The sequence below is a fragment of the Sarcophilus harrisii genome, chromosome 3 (assembly GCF_902635505.1).
Source record: "Sarcophilus harrisii chromosome 3, mSarHar1.11, whole genome shotgun sequence".
NCBI classification, from domain to species: Eukaryota; Metazoa; Chordata; class Mammalia; order Dasyuromorphia; family Dasyuridae; genus Sarcophilus; species Sarcophilus harrisii.
Genome location: NC_045428.1, coordinates 547,530,570 through 547,548,730, shown reverse-complemented (window position 1 = coordinate 547,548,730; position 18,161 = coordinate 547,530,570). Strand labels below are relative to the sequence as shown.

The window sequence follows — 18,161 nt, the reverse complement described above, 5'->3', positions numbered from 1 at the left end:
ATTCTTCTGCCATTTTTTCTCCTTTGGAAGAAGATTGTAATTTGGCCTTCTTACATGGCATAGACTTATAATTTCATTATCAAATTTCACTATCCCCCTACCAATGCAAGTTCACATATTGGTAACTCCCCTATAAGTAGAGTGGAGGGTAAGTGTTGGGGAGCATTGGATTTGAGGTTAAATGTTTTGCTCAGGGTTATGATAATGTGAATTTAAAATTAAAATAATCAATACATAAAAATAGAGGTCTTTAATCAGGGCAAGTAAGTTGAGTTTGGGGGCCAAACAGGAAGGGCTAGAATGTTCAAGGGGGGAGGGGGCTAGAAACAAAGTTTATTTAGGGTACTAAGTCAGAAAGAATGACTAGACTACAAGTGGGATCAGTTAAGTATTTCACTGTTTCACAAAGTAAGGTGCTTTCATGAAAAGAAAAAATCCATAAAAATGCTTTTGAGAATCTCTGGACTGGAGAGTTTGGGATCAGAGACTGGAAGTGATATTGTCTGCTCAGGCAATTCATTGGCTTCTATATGTCAGAAATGGAATTTAAATATCTAATAGACTTAAGTCTATTATTAGCTTTGTAGTCAATATTGGGAATAAGTATTTATATAGCTCCTACTTGGTGTCAGGCACTGTGGTAAAAGCTTTTTATAAATGATCTCTCATTTGATCCTTCCAACAATGCTAGGGGATAAGGGCTATTATGATACTCATTTTACAATTGTAGAACCTGAGGCAGAGTATTTAATTGACTTGCCCAGAGTCACATAGCTTATTTCAGAGGTAGGATTTGAAATAAGTTTTTCCTGAATCCAGGCCCAGAATTCTATCCACTATACTGTCAGCTGCCTTATTGTTTCCTATTATGTTTCAAATTAAGGTAAACTAAGACACAAAGTTCTGAACATTAACTTTATTAATTAACATAATTATTAAATGTTAGTTTATTAATAAAAACAGCAAAAAGTTACCTAAGATAATCCATAGATATTAAATGAAGGCTGATAGAGTCTTTTTTTTTATAATAGTAAGACGAGAGAGCAAAATCTCAATCAACATAGGTGTCTTTTTCTGACTGATTATCAATGACATAGAATGGAGATTAATTAAATCATTTGGACCTCTATTTCTGAACTTCTCTTAAGCAAAATAGATGATTCAAATCACAAGCAAAGGTTACCAGGAAATAATCTTCAGGTGATAAAGAGTTGCTACAATGATTTAAATTGATGAGATTTGACCTTTAGGTTAACTGAGTTTCTCTAAAAAGTTGGTGATGGGTGGAATTATAAAATTGGAGATAATTACAAAACAAAAAATTTGATCTTCAATCAAGTTTTTCTGGAATGTAAATGATGTGTGAAGTTTACACAGTGAAGGAACTATGAAAGAGGATATTAAATCCAGCTTGACTAAGCCTGAAAAATAGTATTAAAATCAAATTTCAACTTTTCATTTATTCATCCTTTAGGCCATGACTCCAGGAAATTATGTACTTCACAAAAGCAAACCAACTTTCCTATAAAAAAGTGAAACACTACGAAGTGGCTAATCACCCTAAGTGATGGGCAAATGAAATTAGGAGGCAAGGGACTTGAGGCTGGGAGATGGGTGTGAGGAGGGAGGGAGTGTTGGGGGAGGGGTTAAACAGCTAAAGTTTTGAATGCCATCTAGAGGCCAGAATGGGAGATTGCAAGCTGCTGAAAGGTTGACAATATTGCTTAGCCCCTACAGGAAGAAAACAGGTTGAGTATATTTATAGGTATTACACTCTGAGTGTCACTAAGGGGTTCTGTGGATAGAGTGCAAGGCCTGGAATCAGGAAGACCTGAGTTCAAATTTGACCTCAGAAATTCGCTATCTATGAAGTTGTTGGCAAGTCACTTAACCCTCTTTGCCTCAGTTCCCTCATTTATAAAGTGAGCTGTAGAAGAAAATGATGAACCACTCCAATAACTTTGCAAAGAAAACTCCAAATCAGGTCACAGAGTTGAACACTACTGAAAAATGACTAAATAACTTCATTGAGAGGTCCTCCAAATTCTTTCAATAGGTTTTAACCTATGGAACATCTATCACCTTGAATGTACAAAGCAGGCAGGATGAATTGAACCAACAAATAAACATGAATGATTTAATACATATTTATTATGTTATATGCAAGGCATTAGGTGAGGTACTGTCATCATGGGAGAAAAGAAATATTAAGATTTGGGTTATAGTTCTATGGGGGGAGGAGGACAGAAATCAGGAAAGATGAATATATTATCATTTACTTTTCTTAATTCCCTGAACATATCCTAGAAAATGCAATTTCAGTTAATAGCTTTTTTTTTCAACTATCAGAGATTACTTTTTATATCATGATGTATGATTGGACAGGCATCTTAGTGTGACTCAAAAAGCAGCAATAGTTCTCAGCATTTCCCTATTCCCCATTTTCCCCACCCTATTTAAATAGTTCCTTCTATGGCTTGTCAGGTTGCCTGAAAGCTCTGTTATGAACATCTCTTCCTGGAGATTTAGTCACTGGGTCCAGAAGGTTTCTATGAAAATAAATCTGAGTTAATTTGATCTTACTCATAAGGCATAAGGCTCTAAGGGGCAGGGAAATAGGGCTAGAAGTTCATGAGAAACCATAGGGATTAATTGGATGGGAGAAGAGGGGGAAATCTTATAAAAGTCCTGGGGGTTAGTCCAGAGTCTATCTCTAAAGGAACTCCTTCTGACTCCCACCTCCTAGCAGTGTATATATCTGTCAGAAAAAGTAGATTACTAAGTCAAAGACTCTGCCTAATGACCCAGAGGAAGGAATATCTTCTGGTCAGAGTTCCAGGGACAGCATCTTCCCATGTTGACCACAACTCAGTGGCATAAGGGAGTTTGGCCAGGCCCATCTCTTTCTCTTGGAAGAACTCAAAGCCCAGGGAAGGGATAGCTGGAAGACCATCTCTTGGATCCCCATTCCCAGTCTGCACTCCTACTCACCGTAGATCAGAAGGGATGGTGAAAATCATCTCAGGACTCTTAAAACCATTGAAACTGGAACTTAAGGTATGGGTATAGGCCCCCATGTCTTCAAAGATCAGCCAGTCACCTACATGAAGTTCAGGCAGCAAGATGTCTGTTGGACCCAGGCGGTCAAAGGCGTCACACGTGGGACCCCACAGTGTGGAAGGATAAAGACATGGCTTGCAACTGAACTTCTGTACCAGATGGGAAGTGGAAGGTAAGGATTTAACTAAATAAAGTCACTCTTGGCTCAAAACACTTGTTCCTCCTATTCCCTAACATTCTTTTAGTCTTAGATCTTGCTGATCTCTATTTCTAAAATGTTTTCCCTCTCCTCCTTTCCCTGCTGAATTTCTGCTTTCTTTCCCTATTGATTTTTTACTTTAAAACTCAACTCCACCAAAATTTCTGCTTTAATTTCCAGTACACCACAACCCTACTCTATTCATGAAATTATCAGATAAATTGCATAGTACAGTTATTTTTTAAAACTTACCTTCTTACCAGACTTTGAGTTTCAAAACAGCAGAATTTTTGTCTTTCTGACATTTTACATCTTCTTCAATATACTGAGTTTATAGGATCCTGAACAGGGCATGCTTATTTAATGTTTGTTAATGAATGAATGAACAAATCAGGAAGGGGAGAGATGCAAGTTCAAAGAGACCATAGCTGGGTGTACTAGAGCCAGGAACATTGTGAATTCCACAATGCATTCAATAATATATGATTTAAATTTGCTATATTTCTTTTCATAATTTATATGAAGTATATGTTCATTATTTAGAGTTTTTATAACTGTAAAATTTATAAATATTTTGTTTATGTTCCTATACTGTTAATATCGCTACTTTTAAAAGATACATTTTGAAAGGTCATCCCATAACAATATTTAAGCATTTCAGTTAGAGTCAGAAAGATGTCAGTTTCTCATCTTGCCTTAAGTACATATTAGTTGTTTAACGATGAGCAAGGCATTTAATTTCTTTCAGCCTCAATTTGTAAAGCATATCCTTCAACAGAACTCACTACTAATATGTCATTCCTGAGCAGAGACTGTTTTTTTCCTTTGATGTCTCAACCAACTTGGTTAAACCACTTGGTTAGAGGACAATTGCTTATAAATTAGGAAAAATATAGGCAGATAAATTTGATCCATTCTTTTTTTTTCAAATATTTCAATGGCCTCTCCTTAGCAACCCTAATTCACAGTGTCTGAGCTAGGTTGGTAACAAAGTTATAGAGGTACTAGCTATATTCTGGTCACCTTGGAAGTCACTAGGTAGTTATTATTCTCTTCCCCATCCCCAAGCTCAGAGCAGAGAAATTCAGAGTAAGTAGAGCCTGGGAAAGGACTGTCAAGATTATGTCTGAAGGCCCACACTAACCTGGAAATCTTATGGAACTTGATCTTTGGTGACTGAATTCCTTAGGAAATACTGACTTGTTCTATTTCAGGAAGTTCATACAGCTTTCTTTGTCCTACCTTCAGATCTGTCATAATTAACTTTTGCCCCCTTGCTCCTCTTACCTTCACCATTTGAGGTATCTTTGTTTCTTTCTCTCTCCGAAGAACTGCAAAAGAGGTATAATATCCATCATTGATGTAATACATCAGTCTTTGGCCACCTTCAGAGAAAAGAAAAGAACTTCATCAGGAGGATATTTAGGACTAGCTAAGCTTGTGCTGTTATCATAATTGCCCCAAGACTCTCTTCCCTTTTAGGCTTCTCCATTCTCCAGGGAGGCTGTGAGTTCTCCAACACTGTAGTTCTGCAAGAGATGGCTGGGAAAGTGTTTATAAAACAAACATTGAGAGCCCTCCTTGTACAGCACTTGGTGCTAGGTACCAGAGAAATGCACAATTTACACAGGACAGTCTCTCCTCTGATATGTAATCAGACTGAAAAAATGATTGGATGAAGATCGTAAAGGGTTTTACATCCTGCACAGGAGAATTTGTATTTTATCCTAAAGACAATGGACAGCTAGTGAAGATTATTGAGCAAAGGAGTGATATAATAATTTCATAGATGATATTTCAATCCTTTCTCCATATCTTTACATGAATAGTCTCCAATAGCTACAATGCCATCACTGTATTTCTCATTACATCTATCTCTTAGAATCCCTAACTTACTTCAAAGCACAATTTAAATATCACCTACTACATGAGTTCTTCTATGCAGTTTTTGGTATTCTCTCTTTTGCAATTACTTTATACAACTTTTTTACATATTTTGTTTTAATTTGTTCGCATCAAGTCTCATTCCTCTTCCAATCCTAATCCCAGTAGAACATTAGCTCCTTAAGGAAAGGGATGATTTGTTTTTGTCTTTGTATCATGTTAGGCACAATTTGTCTGGATGATGAAGTAGATTCTTTGGAAAGGATTAATTTGAAAGAGCTGAAAAGGTTATGTGATATCTGTTTGAAGTGAATTGTGAAAGGCAGGAATGACCCATTGAAAATTTTTAACCACAGCAGTGACAAGGTAATATCTGTGCTTAATGAAGCTGATCCTGGCAGACTGCAAAAGATCCTTCAAAATGGGCAACAGCAGAGTTGGGAGGAGAATGGGCTCAGTTCCTGCCTCTAGCTCTGAAACCTTGGACAAAGCTTCTGTGGATTTCTCCTTCCTAAGGTGTGAAATGAAGGACTTGAACCAGATAGTCTCAGGTCTATTTCAGATCTCTCTGTGAGTTGATGTACTTAGCTGAAAAAGAGTGACAGGTGGCAGAGTTCTTAGATAGATAATGAAGTAGTTGGACAGATCATAGTAAAAGGTGGTCACCGAAACAAAAGGAGTATTCAGAGACAGATTTGGTAGAACTTAATTATTAGTTGCATTCAGGGAAAGTTAAGCATAACCCTAAGGCAGTGATCCTGAGCTATCATGTCAATGATAGTATTAAACAGAAATTAGGATTTGAGAAAGAAAAAGAGGTAGTGTACTCAGATAGGTGTTGGACTAATCAAGTAGGAATTGAATTCCTCTGAGATTAATTGTATGATGACCAGGCTGTGTGTTTGACCCTTGACCACACGATGGACCAAATCCAAAGATCATGAGCTGGTCAGGGAAGTGTTTCAGTCCAAAGTGCCCTGCACAATAGTATGGCACACCTTCTTCCATCACATTCTTCTTGCCAATTATGTTGAGGACAGCAGTGCACACTTTAGCAGCATAGAAGCGGCCAGGTTCAGCTATGATCTCCACTCCACTGTCTTCTGGGAAATATTGATCCAGGGCTCCACTGATTGTAGCTGCCATCTGTAGGAAAGAGAAAGGTCTCCATCAGTGCAGACCTCCTTACCTGGTCCCCAAATCTCTTTCAGCCAAGCCAAGCCAATCATCTTGGACCCACTTACATAATGACCCTCAGCCTGTGCCTATTTTTGTCTCACACCTACTCTCTTTCCCCATGAAGATGTTACTAGGACTAGAAACAGCGTGCCATTCAGATGTCTCACAGCTCTCAGGACTTGTTATCTTTCTTCTTAAATATTAGAACTTCTTCCTGTAGATCAGCGCTAGGGCCCAATATTCCTACCCTTCAATTTACCCCTGGATACCCCACCAACACATGACCAAGTTTTTAATTATGTCCAGGTCTTTGCTTCGCTGTGTCCTTCCCCTGTCCCTCTATCCTAAATACATGGAAGGTTTTTCCTCATCACATCTATCTTCCAGACCTAACTTACTCAACGCCAGGCAATCTTCTTTAGATCAGAGAAACACAGTCCACCCTTAGAACTTTTTCTGTGTATAGGAGGCTGGTTACCCTACTAACCACATGCACTTCTCAAGAGCAAGGCCTGGTTCTGCTACTTTTCTGAGGTCAGAGACTGGATCTATTCTTCCTTTCTCTCTCTCCTTGTAAGGTTCCAAATGGCAGAGATAGGATTTTCCTCTCAGATATTTCCCCCCAGATTAAAGTTTGGGTTTATTCTTCCTCTTCCTTCTCCAGACCCTGCTCTCCCTTGAAATCAGGAACAAGATTTCTTCATCTTTTTTTTTTTCTCACTCCCATATCAAGCATCAGCTAAGTTCAGGGATGAGCACATAGTATCTGGGTTCATTGTGCCAGTGATAGAGAAAGTGTTCAAGGGGTTAACTCTTGTGAGTGACTCTTCAGAGCTATTTCATTTGGAGGATAATGATATATTCCATTCATTATAGATCATAAAAGCCTTATCCAATGCCATAAATTGTGAAGATGATCTTGAGGTCTAAAAGGCTCTGGCAGCAGGGAAAACAACTGCCACATCCTAACTGTCTGGGAAATTTAAAACATAGGATCATTGGTGAACTATACATTTGTTGCCTAAGGACCAGCCTGGCTAAATTCAGAGAAGCCCAATATCAGTACCTTTTGTATTCAAGAATTTTGATTGTTGAGAGGGATAGAAAGTGAATAATAAAAGATAAAGGAAAAAAGCCCTGAAAGACAACAGCATTCCCACAGTTACAATGATCACAAGGGATCTCAGAGAACTGATAAAGAATACTCCTGTCTCTTGATAGAATGCAAGGGAAAGGAAAATTTTAGATGCAGAATGAAACATCAATTGCTGAATATGATCAATGTCTTTTTTTTTGCTTATAGAGATTTTTTATTGTGAAGTCTACCTTGTCTGGTACTTCATACAGCATTTCTTTTCTGTTTTTTTAATTGAAGTTTTTATTTTCAAAAACATATGCAAGGATAATTTTTCACTATTGACCCTTGCAAAATCTTGTGTTCCAATTTCCCCCCTCTTCTCCCTGCCCCCTCCCCCTAGATGGCAAGTAATTCAATATATGTTAAACATGGGAAATATATATATATATATATATATATATATGTAAATCCAATATAGACATACATATTTATACAGTTGTCTTGCTGCACAAAAAAAAAAAAAAAATCAGATTGAAGCAGGTTGTGGTCCCTTTAAGAAACTGTATTTCCTATTGATTTGTGATTCCTTTTAGATTACTCCCAGCCCCTCCTGACTGATGCATTATCAGTTTAGGAAGCCAGGACCTTTGATTCGCAAATCCTGGTCAAAAGCATTCCTTTGAATTCCAATAGAAGATCTGGGCTTCCAGCCTCATCAGATCTGAGCCAATTTGGGACTCCACTCATGGGCCCCCTTTAGCTAAATCTCTCATTATAAAAAGAGCCAAACTAAAATCCTCTCTTTGCAGAGATTCCAAACATGCTAGCTATACCATGCTTGGCATCCCAAGGAGCCTCCACCCACTGGAATACTCTTTTCCAGTGCCATCTTCTCTTTATCCTCACCTATTTCCCTAACCAGATTTTAACCTTACTTCCAATCCCCCAAATAAACCTCCTTTATCAAACTAGGCTTTTTGGGTCTGTAAATTCCGTTACTTTTTGCGCCACTATGAAGGAATCCCCAAAACTCCCTACCCTTGTGCCGAAACCTACCCTGAAACCCCAAACCTGCCACTAGAACTCATTTAACTCCCTGACCACCAGAAACCCTAATTTCATTTGGGTTCCCCCATCTAAACCTCATCAAGATCAAAAAGGAAAAAATGAGAACGAAAACAAAATTCAAGCAAACAATAACAAAAAGAATGAAAATACTATATTGTGATCCACACTCAGTTCCCAGAGTCTTCTCTCTGGGTATAGATGGCTCTTTTCATCACAAGATCTCAATGCCTTTTTCTTAACTGTACTTATAAATAAGACTTCTTTCTAGATAGGGAAAATATCACTTAAAAATGGAGAGGGATTTTTAAAAAGAGAGTTTTTTTAAAGAGATAATCAGTGGACTTTTAAAAAACAAAGTTCTAGGATTGTAACCTTCCCCACCCCCATCAATTGAACCAATTCTCTTGCCATAAACTGTGTTTTCTTTTCTTCTCCATCCAACCTTGGATCTTGGCTGCTCACCTCTTCAAATGTAGGTACAAAATTCTTCTGGCCTGGGAAGCCTCCTCCAATATCTAGGAATCCCATTGGGTGCCCCATCTGGAGGCCCAGGTCAAACACATGCCGGGCATTTGCAATGGCCTGGTGGAAGCTCTCTGGTGTCTGGCAGCCAGAACCCACATGGAAACTGAGTGGAGTCAAGCATTATTAGCACTGAGCAAATGCACGGGTGCACTCATGAAGGCACATGGGTACATACATGTGTTCTTGTTCACTCATAAACACAGAAAGGTTCCCACATAGACACAGATACATAATATGGGGAGAAACAGAGAGACATAAACAGAAACTTTAGAGATGGTTTTCTTTTTGCAAAGCTCTTTATGGTTTACAAATCCTCACAAAACCTCCCTGAGGAAGACAAGGCAGAGATTGTTGCCTATAGTTGACAGAGTAGAAACTGAGACCCAGAGAAAGGAAGAGGTTTTCCCAGTGTGAAAAGTCAAGATCACTGACACCATAAGTCAATAGTACAGCCCAAGTTTGAACCCAGAACTCGTTGCTCCTAATCTAGGCCTTTTGCTTTTCCAGCAGCCAGGGTGAAGTAGGCGTCCCTAAAGTCAGACTCACGCGCTTCCAACCACAGTCACTCCCAAGTTCTTGGCAATGCTCAGCAGATGGCCACACTTGTCCAGGGGAGCCCCAAACTTGGCACTCAAGGGGAACATGCTCTCACTGTCCTCGGTCCAGATTCTGAGAACCATCCTGCCAAGGATAACAGCCCACATTTCTCTCATGCCTTAATAAAGTTCACTAAGATAAGTAGGGCAGATATTGTCATCCCTACCTTTCTGTGACCATAGGGATGAAGTCATGTAACCCAAAGTCACATAATTGGTGTGAAAGACCCAATTTGAACTCAGATTAGTGCTCTATCCAATGCCTCACACTCTTTCTACAGAATGGCAAGCTATTGCCAAAGGGAGTCCTCAGGCTCCAGGAGTCTCTCCTAGACCTCTATTCCTCTTCACTCCCACTTCATCTTTACTTTTCCTCATTTCTCAGACAGCCCCAAGTCAGCCTAGCTACTGATTCTGCCCAGATCTTACATCCACTTCTTCTCATACTACTGAACCTCCACCTCATTTCCCAATATTTAAGTAATTGCTTTCTCTTCCTCTATCTACATCCTGCTTTGTCCTCTGCCTCTTTGCTCTAAGACAATGTGCCCATGGCAGCAGACACCTCTTCATATCATCTATTAATTGAGATTCTATTGTCTAGTCTTGTCACGTATAGCAGATCTTTGCTTGTTCTCTCTGTCTACTCTGCCCTGGTGCTGTGGTTTTATGAGTGACCTGAGAGATCCATCTGTCACTTATCCCCCAATCTTCTTGATGTCCAGGGATCAGGCACCTATACTTTCTAATCTGATTATCATCTATAAATTTTTTCATTCATTTTCTCATTTATTATTACTTATAACAATAGCTATCATTAATATATAAATCTTTAATGTTTGCAAAACACTGTTCATTCTTTATGTTGTTTGATCTTTACAACAACACCCATAAGGTAAATGCTTTTATTATTCCCATTTTACAAACAAACAAGCTGAAATTACTTAGGAAGCTCTTTCTCTGCCTTGTTATCTCTCTTCTGCTTTTCAGGCCTATTTGGACTCATGGTTCAGGTCATCTCTGTCCATCCTATGATACCACTGGCCAGCATCTGATGTCTCCCAGGTTTCTTCTGCCACCCTTACCTGGCAGTGGGGTGAAACTTGGCAACTTTGGCAAGCTCTTCCTCACAATCAAAAGTCATCAGCTGGACCCCATAGCTGGCAGCATATTGGAGATGAGAGATCTGCTTACAGGGATTGGCGTAGATGATGCGGGAGGGGGTAATTCCCATCTTCAGAATCTGCTCCAGCTCCCCCTGTGCCCGTACAGCAGAGGTTATCTCTCTAGGGGTTACACCTTTCTCACATTCTCAATCTGGGGGTTTCATTAGAACTTAGGAGAGCCCTCCATCCCTATCCCAAGCTCCCAAGAGCCCTAGAAAGCCCAGAGGAGCTTCTGGATATTTAGGTCCGATTGCACCACCATCCCCATTCCCTTTCCACTCTATTAAAAAAACACTAATCCTTTTGAAGAAATTTTGAAGTCTTACAGGGAGGGGATACATAGATATATGCCCCCTGGATGAGAGCTCCCAAGAAGTTCTTGATGGAGTCAGGAGAAGGAAAGGAGAAGTGGCCAAAATGTTCTTAGTTACTCTCTACACACACACACACACACACACACACACACAGGCATACTCCCTTCTCTGTTGCCTCCTGTTTATGTTTTTCAATCTTTGTTACACTGTACCCTTGGAGAGATTTACTGGAGATGTTACCAAAGGGAAAAAAGAAGGAAAGATGTATCCTCCTTGATCTGTAAGCATGTTGCTCATGTTCTGGTTTCCTTTCAACCCCATGGACCCACAGCCTGAGTTCTTTTATAGTTGTCCTTTGCTCCTAACTACTTTGTGCAATCCAGAAAAGCTCATTCTTTCAAAGAACCTTTTCCTTCTGGCCCTCTTGAATCTTCTACTTTCCCATCATTCACCCCTCACCCCTGAGACCTATATGGATATGGGGCCTCCTTGAAGCTCACCCGACTTGCACAGTCAAAGCCAGCGCCCAGATTGGCCAGCACCTGCAACACACTGGGGCTATTGTTGCACTTCACAGCAAAGAAGGGGGTCACACGGGGCAAGGTCTTCAGGAATATCTGGTGTTTCTCAGCCAAAATGCCCAGGTCAGTCACCATGAAGGCATCTCTCTCATCCTGTGGGGGAAAAAGTAGGGGAGGATTATCTCTGAGAGTACAAGGAAGAACTTTCCTGACTCTGGTCATTGTGTAATCTGCATTCTGCTTACTCCAAATCTCATATAAATGAGGCTATCCCTTGACATTGTGGAGAAGGAACTATTGGCACTCAGACATGGTATGACTGCCAGAGAGCAAGCCAAAGAATTAGGAAGTCTCAATTCAAATTGAAATTCTGATATTTTCTAACTCTATGACCTTCATTAAATCACTCAATTTCTCTCAACCTAAGTTTCCTCATCTTGCAAATTAAATAATAGTACCAACTTGTATTATCTAAGTGGAAAACTTTATACTTCTGCCCACTAAATTTTATCCTATTTGACTCATTCTAATATTTTAGTTTATAAATATCTTTTTGAATCCTCAATCTATCTTCCATTGTTTTTATCTATCCCTCTTAGCTTTCTGCACATTTTTATGCCTGCCACCAATGCTTTGACCCAATCATTCATAAAAGTTTTGAAAGCCCAGGACCAATTATATACCTCCAGAGCACTAAACTGAAGCTGAACTGAAGACCTTAGAAGTAAACATCTCGTTGACCCTGTTTTTTATTAAAGCTTTTTATTTACAAAACATATGCATGGGTAATTTTTCAGCATTGACCCTTGCAAAACCTTGTGTTCCAAATTTTCCCCTCCTTCCTCCTATCCCCTCCCCTAGATGGCAGGTAATCCAATACATTTTAAATATGTTAAAATATATTTTAAATCCCACATATGTTAAGTCCAATATATGTATACATATTTATACAGTTATCTTGCTTCATAAGAAAAATCAGATGAAGAAGAAAAAAAACTGATAAAGAAAACAAAATGCAAGCAAACAACAACAGAAAGAGTGAAAATACTATGTTGTAACCCACATTCAGTCCCCACAGTCCTCTCTCTGGGTGTTGATGGCTCTCTTCACCACAAGATTATTGGAACTGATCTGAATCATCTCATTGTTGGAAAGAGCCACATCCATCAGAATTGATCATTGTATATTTTTGCTGTTGCCATGTACAATGATTTTCTGGTTCTGCTCATTTCACTCAGCATCAGTTCGTGTAAGTCTCTCCAGGCCTCTCTGAAAATCATCCTGCTGGTCATTTCTAATAGAACAATAATATCCCATAACATTCATATACCATAACTTGTTCAGCCATTCTCCAACTGATGGGCATCCATTCAGTTTCCAGCTTCTCACCACTACAATCAAGGCTGCCACAAATATTTTAACACATGTAGTCCCTTTCTCTTCTTTAAGATCTTTCTGTAATATAAGACCAGTAGAAACACCACTGGATCAAAGGGTATGCACAATTTGATATCTTTTTGAGCATAGTTCCAAATTGTTCTCCAGAATGGCTGGCTCTGTTCACAATTCCACCAACAATGTATTAGTGTCCCAGTTTTCCCACATCCTCCCCAACATTTGTCATTATCTTTTTTTTTTTTTTCTGAGGCAATTGGGGTTAAGTGACTGCCCAGGATCATACAGCTAGGACGTGTTAAGTGTCTGAGACCAGATTTGAACTCCGGTCCTCCTGATTTCAAGGCTGGTAATCTATCCACTGTGCCACCTAGCTGCCCCTGTCATTATCTTTTCCTGTCATCTTAGCCGATCTGAAAGGTGTGTAGTGGTATCTCAGAGTTGTCTTAATTTGCATTTTTCTACTCAATAGTGATTTAGAGCACTTTTTCATATGACTAGAAATGGTTTTAATTTCTTCATCTGAAAATTGTCTGTTTATTTCCTTTGACCATTTATCAGTTGGAGAATGGCTTGAGCTCTTATAAATTTGAGTCAATTCTCTATATGTTTTAGAAATGAGGCATTTATCAGAACCTTAAATGTAAAAATGTTTTGCCAATTTATTGTTTCCCTTCTAATATTGTCTGCATTAGTTTTGTTGGTACAAAAACTTTTCAACGTAATATAATCAAAATTATCTATTTGGTGATCATTAATGAACTCTAGTTCTTCTTTGATCACAAATTCCTTCCTTCTCCATAGATCTGAGAGATAAACTATCCTATGTTCTTCTAACTTGCTTCTAATAGTACTCTTTATTCTTTGACCCTGTTTATGACTATTCTTTGGGTCCAGTCATTAAATCATTTTTGAATTCATGTAATTGTACAATCATCTATGTCACATCTCTCAATTTTTTCCCACAAAAATACCATGTTTTTGTCAATTACTTCACTAAAGTCTGGGTAAGCTATATCTTGATAATTTTCTTGGTTTACTAATCTACAACCTATCAAAAAATGAAATGAAATTAGCCATGAAAGCCCAAGATCATTCTCTTCCACAGAGAATATGGAAGTGAAATCACTAAATTAGTTCTGGGTTCAAAAATTCATATATTATCTTCATCCTATCTACCAGAGTGAGTTCTATCCCTCTTTTTTCCTCAAACATAACTTTTAAAACATCCCAAAATAATTTTGTTCTTCTTTTCTCATGACACTCAAATTATTGTGAATTTTATCAGAACTCTTACTCATTCTTACAGAAGCAAGTCATACATATGTATTCCTCTGCTATTACTTGCCCTTTCTCAAATACAGTCTCAGATACTTGTTAGCCATGTGATCCTGGGCAAGTTACTTAGTTTCTGTCTGACTCAATTTCCTCATCTAAAAAATAAGGTTAATAAGATATTTTGAAGATCAAAGGAGATAGTATTTATAAAGTTCTTTGCAATATTAAATTGTTATATAAATGTTACTATTATATTTTTTCTTATCTTGAGTTTATATTTTTAAAAAATCTGGTTTAGTTAATAAATTCCCTGAAGATCTACATTGTTCTCCCCACATATGTCCCATGGCCCTGGAGGGTCAAAAGGCACTTTTCAGTCCTGGAGAGCATGGAAACCTACTGTAACCCTGGGAGTTGGGGGAATCTTTATTTATCAGCTTCTGGGAATTTTTGTGTGCTCAACCCAGTCCCTGTGGACTTTGAACTCTTTAATTGGCTCTTGAAAACCCATAATGTTTTCATCTTATAAGCACTCTAGACTTACCCCCATCAGACTCCAGGAGCTTTCTATACCCACAAAAGCATCAGTATCCAAAGCCACTCTCACCTCTTGTCCGATATTCCTCTTTGACAGCACTGATTTCTTTGGACTAGGCAGTGGAAAAACCATGGGGAAAGTGGAGACATGGCCAAATTGGAATCCAATTTTCTTGACCACACATAGGAGTTTTGTTATTCTTACTTTCTCAATGTGGGGTATAGGGGAGATAGAAAGGAGAGAAGCTGGATTTTCATTTAAAAATAAAATAGAATTCATTAGCAGAAGTGACCTCAAGACAGAATGTTGAGTTGGCAAAGGCAAAGAATGTTAGACCTGAATGGGCCCTTAGAAGTTAGAGTTATGAAAATCCAAGGGATTTTGGAACATAAAACAGAATATCTGGGCTAGGAAAGACACTAGAAAATAGAATATAAAGGGTTTTAGTGGAAAAAAAAGTCTTGAAATATAGACTGTCAAAGTTAGAAGATATCTTACAGCACAGAATATTATGGGAGAGAGGGATCTTAAAACTTAACACTATTAGAACTAATAAGGATCTCAGAACACAGGAAGTAGGAAGGATTCATGGAATTTCATCAACTCCTTACTCACTTTGGAAACTAAGCCTTAGAGTGGGCAAGTAATTTGTTCATTATTATATAGAGAGTTATAGAACACACCCAGACACTCTGGCTCTCATCTTTATTCTCTATTGTCAGATGACAAATAACTTTAATCCTTCAAGGACTGAGTCCCTCTTTCCCTGATTTCCCAACATTCTCAGAACTAGTGCATCAGCTTCTCTTACCGAGTCTGATAGTTCCTGGATTTTTTCCTGGATAAGCTTCCAAGCAGAGGCTCCTGGTTCAAGGCAGATCACCTGCTCTTGTAGTTTGCTAGGGTTTCCAACTCCACCACAACTTTGAATGTGTGATTCTGACCCCTCAGAGGGGATTTGAAGACAGGTTCTGGAAAGAGATAGCTGTGAATTGTCTGTCTTCTGGCTCATCCTAATACCCCATCTCACTTCATGCTCCTGTAAACTGGCACTCAAATTCAGCTCGTTCCCTTTTTTTGGAAACAATCTTCTCCAATGGATTATAGAATTTAGAGATGAGAAAAATTTCATGAAACATCTACTCTGATCTTTTATTTGGCCAATGAGGAGCCAAGACAAAGAGAGCTGAAGATTTGGGCACTTTCTTAGATTTGTCCTCCTTGTCAATGGGACAGCCCTTTTACATTCAAAGACCTTTTTATATACATGAAAGTAAACTAGAAGAATCCCACAATCCCATCTTCTGAGTCACCTCATGTCTCTCTTTGGTCCTAGGGAATCAAAATACTGCCTTCAATCCTAGAGAACCTGGACCTTTTTAGATTCTGGGAATTGAGAGATCACTCTCTCTCAGCCCCTAGGAGTTTTAGAATACTTTCCCCTACTCCTGAGGACTTTGACTTCTCTACCAGTAGCTCTTGAAAATCCTTCTGTATCTTCTGAGAGCACTAGGGTTACCCCATCAACCTTTAGAAGTCACACAGTCACCCCAGACCCATGCAAATATTGTTATCCCGTGCTGCCCTCACCTCTTAGCCAACATTCCTCTGTAGAAGTGCTGATCCCTTTGGACTAGAAAGTGATGAAATCGCTTCAGGTGGAAGAAAGTGTTTTCAGAAGGAAAGAATAGAATCCAGACAAGGCTAGTGCTTCCAGGATGTGAAGGAGCAGTGAGAGGAGACTATATATAAGGAACCATGCTTCAAGCCTGCCCCACCTAGCAGTAATCTGTTTTTCCCTCTTGTCTTTTACATCTCAACACCCTTCCTCCCCCCCTCCCCAACATCGATCACACACTTCCTAGATTCCCCAAAGGAGAGTCACCATATAAAGGTCTCTTTTGCTCCAATCCAGGGTGAGGCCTGAGTGGTGACACCTTTACCTGCTTTTCTAAATACAAATAAGTTCAAGAATAATGGCAGACAATGGCATGGCAGACTTCAGGCGTTCAGAATTAGTCTTAGGCAGCATTTCACATTAAGAACCTTGTCCAAGAACACACAGCAAATTGATTACTGGAACTTGACCAGTGAAATAAGGAATGTTTTTTATCCAAAGGTGAGAGGGGAGCCCACTTTCAATGTTCTTTATGAATGTAGTATGACTTGAGAGCCTGAGGTCATGACTTCAGAGCTTAAAATAACATTTGACATCATCTATTACCACTTCTCCATTTCAAAGCTGGAGAACTAGAACCTAGAGAATAAATTAATTTGCCCAAGATCACAATGCAATAATGGATGAAGCCAGATTTCAAACGTAGGTCCTTTGCTTCCAAATCCACTATGTATGCATACACACACACACACACACACACACATATATATATATATATCATAGGAAGTCACGATCATCAGAGTGACCTTTTTTTCCTCCATGCCTCTTCTATTAGATAAAAGAATGTGTTCACTAGATTCTGATTTAAGGAATCTTGCCACAGTTGGAGCTTGGAAAGCAGTATCCTTTTTTCTCATTTTAACCCAGCTTTTTGGAATCTCTTATACCTTTGCATATATAGCAAAGTTTGATTAAAGCACCTACTGTGTACCAGGCATTGTCTTGGGATTCACAGACATAAATAAAAAACCAGATAGTTTCTGCCTACAAGAAATTTGTAGAAGCATGAAAAGGTAGGTAGGATGAGTCTGCACCATTTCACACCATTTTCCTCCCATTTTTCAATAGGTGTACTATTGAAATCAATCTCCTACTGGTGATGCAACTTCGTTAATTTGGATTTTTTGTTTAAATTTTTTTGCATATTATACTCAGGAAGATATATATATATATATATATATATATATAAATATAATTTTTTTGGAGAAATTTAAGTTTTCATTCTATAAGAATGCTCAAAGAGTGACTATTTGGGCTTTCTCATGCTCTCCCAGTCCACATTAGGTTTTCTTCTGTGTCTGTATCCTGCTCAAGGGAATGTCAGCACTAGCTATGGTTTTTCTCTATTTCTATTTTCTCTATATTCTGCTGATCGTTTCTTGTAGAACAATAATATTCCATAACATTCATGTACCATAACTTATTCAGCCATTCTCCAACTGATGGGCATCCACCCTGTTTCTTGCCACTACAAAAAGGGCTGCCACAAACATTTTTGAACATATGGGTCCCTTTCCCTCTTTTAAGATATCTCTGGGATATAATAAGCCCAGTAAAAACATTGCTGGATCACAGGGTATGCTCAATTTGATAACTTTTTGGACATAGTCCCAAATTGCTCTCCAGAATGACTGGATCTGTTCACAATTCCACCAACAATGTATTAATGTCCTGGTTTTCCC

At 38.7% G+C, this 18,161-nt stretch overlaps 1 protein-coding gene across 1 annotated transcript; it reads right to left on the bottom strand.

Annotated features, from left to right (window-relative positions):
• Nucleotides 1-2,933: 2,933 nt before the first annotated feature.
• Nucleotides 2,934-16,405, bottom strand: LOC111719970 (antizyme inhibitor 2-like). The gene is made up of 9 exons (XM_031957291.1): nt 16,392-16,405; nt 15,613-15,772; nt 11,570-11,743; nt 10,675-10,847; nt 9,540-9,674; nt 8,931-9,096; nt 6,142-6,289; nt 4,547-4,644; nt 2,934-3,209 (listed from the first exon to the last, which is right to left on the bottom strand). The coding sequence occupies exons 1-9, from the start codon at nt 16,403-16,405 to the stop codon at nt 2,988-2,990; spliced, it is 1,290 nt and encodes a 429-aa protein (XP_031813151.1). The 3' UTR covers nt 2,934-2,987.
• Between the last annotated feature and the right edge of the window lie 1,756 nt (nt 16,406-18,161).